The 3,234-nt window shown below is 54.6% G+C and overlaps 1 protein-coding gene across 3 annotated transcripts in view; it reads left to right on the top strand.

The window, feature by feature from the left end:
* The first annotated feature begins 381 nt into the window (after positions 1 to 381).
* Positions 382 to 3,234, top strand: part of egln2 (egl-9 family hypoxia-inducible factor 2) — a 646,007-nt gene continuing 643,154 nt past the window's right edge. For 2 of the 3 annotated variants that reach the window (XR_013937775.1, XM_080544872.1), the window contains exons 1-2: positions 382 to 592; positions 1,217 to 2,888. Coding sequence is in view for 2 of the 3 variants with exons in the window: in XM_080544872.1 (XP_080400998.1) it covers positions 1,356 to 2,888 (1,533 nt within the window). In the remaining variant the exon portion in view is untranslated. Of the gene's footprint in view, positions 593 to 1,031; positions 1,081 to 1,216; positions 2,889 to 3,234 lie in introns of those variants that run through there. The other variant, XM_080544873.1, reaches the window with a different exon arrangement.

Genomic DNA, 3,234 nt, shown 5'->3' on the forward strand with positions numbered 1-3,234 from the left:
GAGAGAGAGAGAGAGAGAGAGAGCACCTCAAGGAATTTGGATGGGAAAGTATTGGGTGTAGTATTTTGGAAGTCACATGACTTGTTTATGTGCACGACGACACGTGTAACTGACAGGGAGGGAGGGAGAGAGAGAGAGAGAGACAGAGAGGGAGGGACAGAGAGAGAGAGAGAGACAGAGAGAGAGAGAGAGAGAGAGAGAGAGAGAGAGAGGAGGGACACACAGAGAGAGAGAGAGAGAGAGAGAGAGAGAGAGAGAGAGAGAGAGAGAGAGAGAGAGAGAGAGAGAGAGAGAGAGGAGGGACACACAGAGAGAGAGAGAGAGAGAGAGAGAGAGAGAGAGAGAGAGAGAGAGAGAGAGAGAGAGAGAGAGAGAGAGAGAGAGATTCGGGGCTAAAACGCAGCGGACTCTTTTGGTGGGGGGGGATCTCCCTCCCGGTCACTGACGTCTATTTAAAGATTGAACGAGCGACATCGGTCTGCCTCATCTGGATATTATAAATGTTTTTATTACCGACAGAGACAATGGAACAATCCCGGAAATAATGCAGAATAATGCAGATCCCCCGGCGGTCACGTACACAGACAGATAGGTGAGCAACACTCCCCGTGACAGATCCAGACTTTGTCTTTTCATATCATTGTGATTGTGCGCTATGTTATAATATATAAACATATATTAGACTGGTAGACTGTTGTTGATGTCACGGGAACACTACAGACACGTGTGTTTTCACAATAGAAGCCGTATGTTATGACAGCAGCCTAAACTATGACCGCCCGCGTTCCGGTCAGAAGGAATAGAGATTCTATTATAATATCGATCAGGCAGTTTTCCAGATATGATTATGAAATATACTGTGTTTATTATAGACTGATGGTGGTGGTTTCATGATCATTCACATTCCGTTATGATTATGAATGCTCTCAAAGCGACTTTATTTGTCCTAGGATATTTATATTTATTTTAGGATATTATTTCTTCTATGGATCATCTCAACGAATAGAAGACAAACGCGCACCACCCCGCAGACATCATGAACGAAAGTAAAACCACGTAAAAAAAAGAAAACGGAGCCAAGTTAGTCTCTCTCGATATGATATTGTATCTCTAACTTTCTAAAACAATCGCATAGCACATTATGCTGTTCTTATAAGTTGTGTTGTTGATACCGTGTACACAGCTAGCTAACTGTGTTTATTTTTGTCTGTTTCAGCTTTGATTGCTAAGGAACCTGGCGTGGTTATGGCTGAAAAGCACTGATGTCAAGCCTCCTTTCTCCAGAATGAGAACATGAGGACGAGAGGACGTGGTCTACGTGCGCGTCCAGGTCCAGCAGCGCCAGACGAGATGAAATGGAGAGCTGGGAACACCAGGACCTCTTCAACAACCAGGACCTCTTCAACAACCAGGACCTCTTCAACAACCAGGACCTCTTCAACCACCCAGGCGCTGCTTCCCACCAGGACCTCTTCAACCACCCAGGCGCTTCCCAACACGGACCCGATGGTATTACTGCTGCCGCTCCTTCGGTAAACGGAGGACCCTCACACTACTACCCTCACCTGGGAGCGGCTGAGCAGCAGCACCCTTTTCAGACCAGCAACCACAACCACAACAACACCAACACCATGGGACTTAACGGGTACTGCATGGCGCCTCCTTCCGTCCCCCCTGGGACCGCAGTGTTACAGAAACCATCAGACATCACCGGGCTGTATAACGGTATCACGGTGTCTCCGTCCGCCACTGTTGAGGGGGGGAGTAGCAGTATCAGCGGTTTGGCGCAGAGTCAGACAAACCCACCCAACTATTACTACCCCCCGCAGTTGAGAGATTTGGCAGTTGAACTTGAGACACCGAACGGCCGACCCCACCACCTCCCCCTCACAGAGAACGGGGTTGACAGGGGAACCGTTCAGGTTCAGGAGACATGTCCCTTCCTGCAGAGGAGAGCCAACGCCAACGGCGACCTGCGGGTTCGACAGCTCCTCCTGTCGCATCCTCCTCTGAAGCGGAGAGGAGGAGGAGGAGGGGGTGGGGAGAACCGGGACACGGGGTTGTTACTAGGGACGCCCCTAAACGGGTTCGTCGGGGGTTCAGCGGACTCTGGGTTAGGATCTGCGGGCGGTGGCGCGGTCTATGGACGGGCGGAGTCGTCGTTGCTAGCGAGCGACTTCAAGAAGAGACGGGTGGTGGCGCCGTTGGACGACCTCGACCTCGACCTCCGCAGAGGGCCGGAGGAGCCGGCGTCCGAAACGGCCAGGGGGGCGGTCGCGCCGCTCGCTGCCAACGGCAACGACGGTCGCCAGAGCAACCACGATCACCGCACCGCCGCCCCACAGCAACACCCTAACCCTAACCCCCCCTCCTCCTCCTCCTCCGCCGACCTTAACCCTAACCCCCACAGCAAGCACCTCCTCCACCCCCACAACGGACACAAGGTGGCGCGGCTAGCTCCCTCCACAGTGGGGGGGGACGCGGCCAACGCCACCAACGCCGCCAAAGGCGTCACGGCGTCTTCTTCGGCGCTACCGGCGTCCGGCTGGTCGGCGGAGGCCATCGCCCAGCGGTACATCGTGCCCTGCATGAAGTACTACGGCATCTGCGTGAAGGACAGCTTCCTGGGTCCGCGGCTGGGCCAGCGCGTGCTGGAGGAGGTGGAGGCGCTGGCCCGTAGCGGCCAGAGGTTCTGCGGCGGTCAGCTGGTGAGCCAGAAGAGGAGCGTGCCCTCGCGGACCATCCGCGGGGACCAGATCGCCTGGGTGGAGGGCCGCGAGGCGGGCTGCGAGGGGATCGGCGCCCTCATGGCGCACGTGGACGAGTCGGTCATGCACAGCGCCGCCGGCGGGCAGCTGGGGGACTGCGTCATCAACGGGCGCACCAAGGTGAGGAGGGAGGGGGGAGGGGGAGGGGGATAGGGTGGAGGAATGAGGGGGAGCCTGAAGAGGGGGGAGGAGAGCGGTTGTGTGTTTGTTGGGGGGCGGGGGGGGTTTGGTTGTTTGTTTGTTTGTTTATTTGTTTATTTGGATCCACCATTAGATACAGCAAATATGCAGTAGCTATTCTTCTCGGGGTCCTCATACCATACTTTCAAAATGTTTTTATCCGCCGTACATACAGACAATACACTTCCATAACATTCATACATAGCCTACATACAATACATTATGCATAGAAGGGGGGGGGAGGGGGGCGCGAGGGGGGGAGATGGGAGGATGAGGGAGGCCTGAA

This window comes from Nansenia antarctica, assembly GCF_963989245.1.
Source record: "Nansenia antarctica genome assembly, chromosome: 14".
NCBI lineage: Eukaryota > Metazoa > Chordata > Actinopteri > Argentiniformes > Microstomatidae > Nansenia > Nansenia antarctica.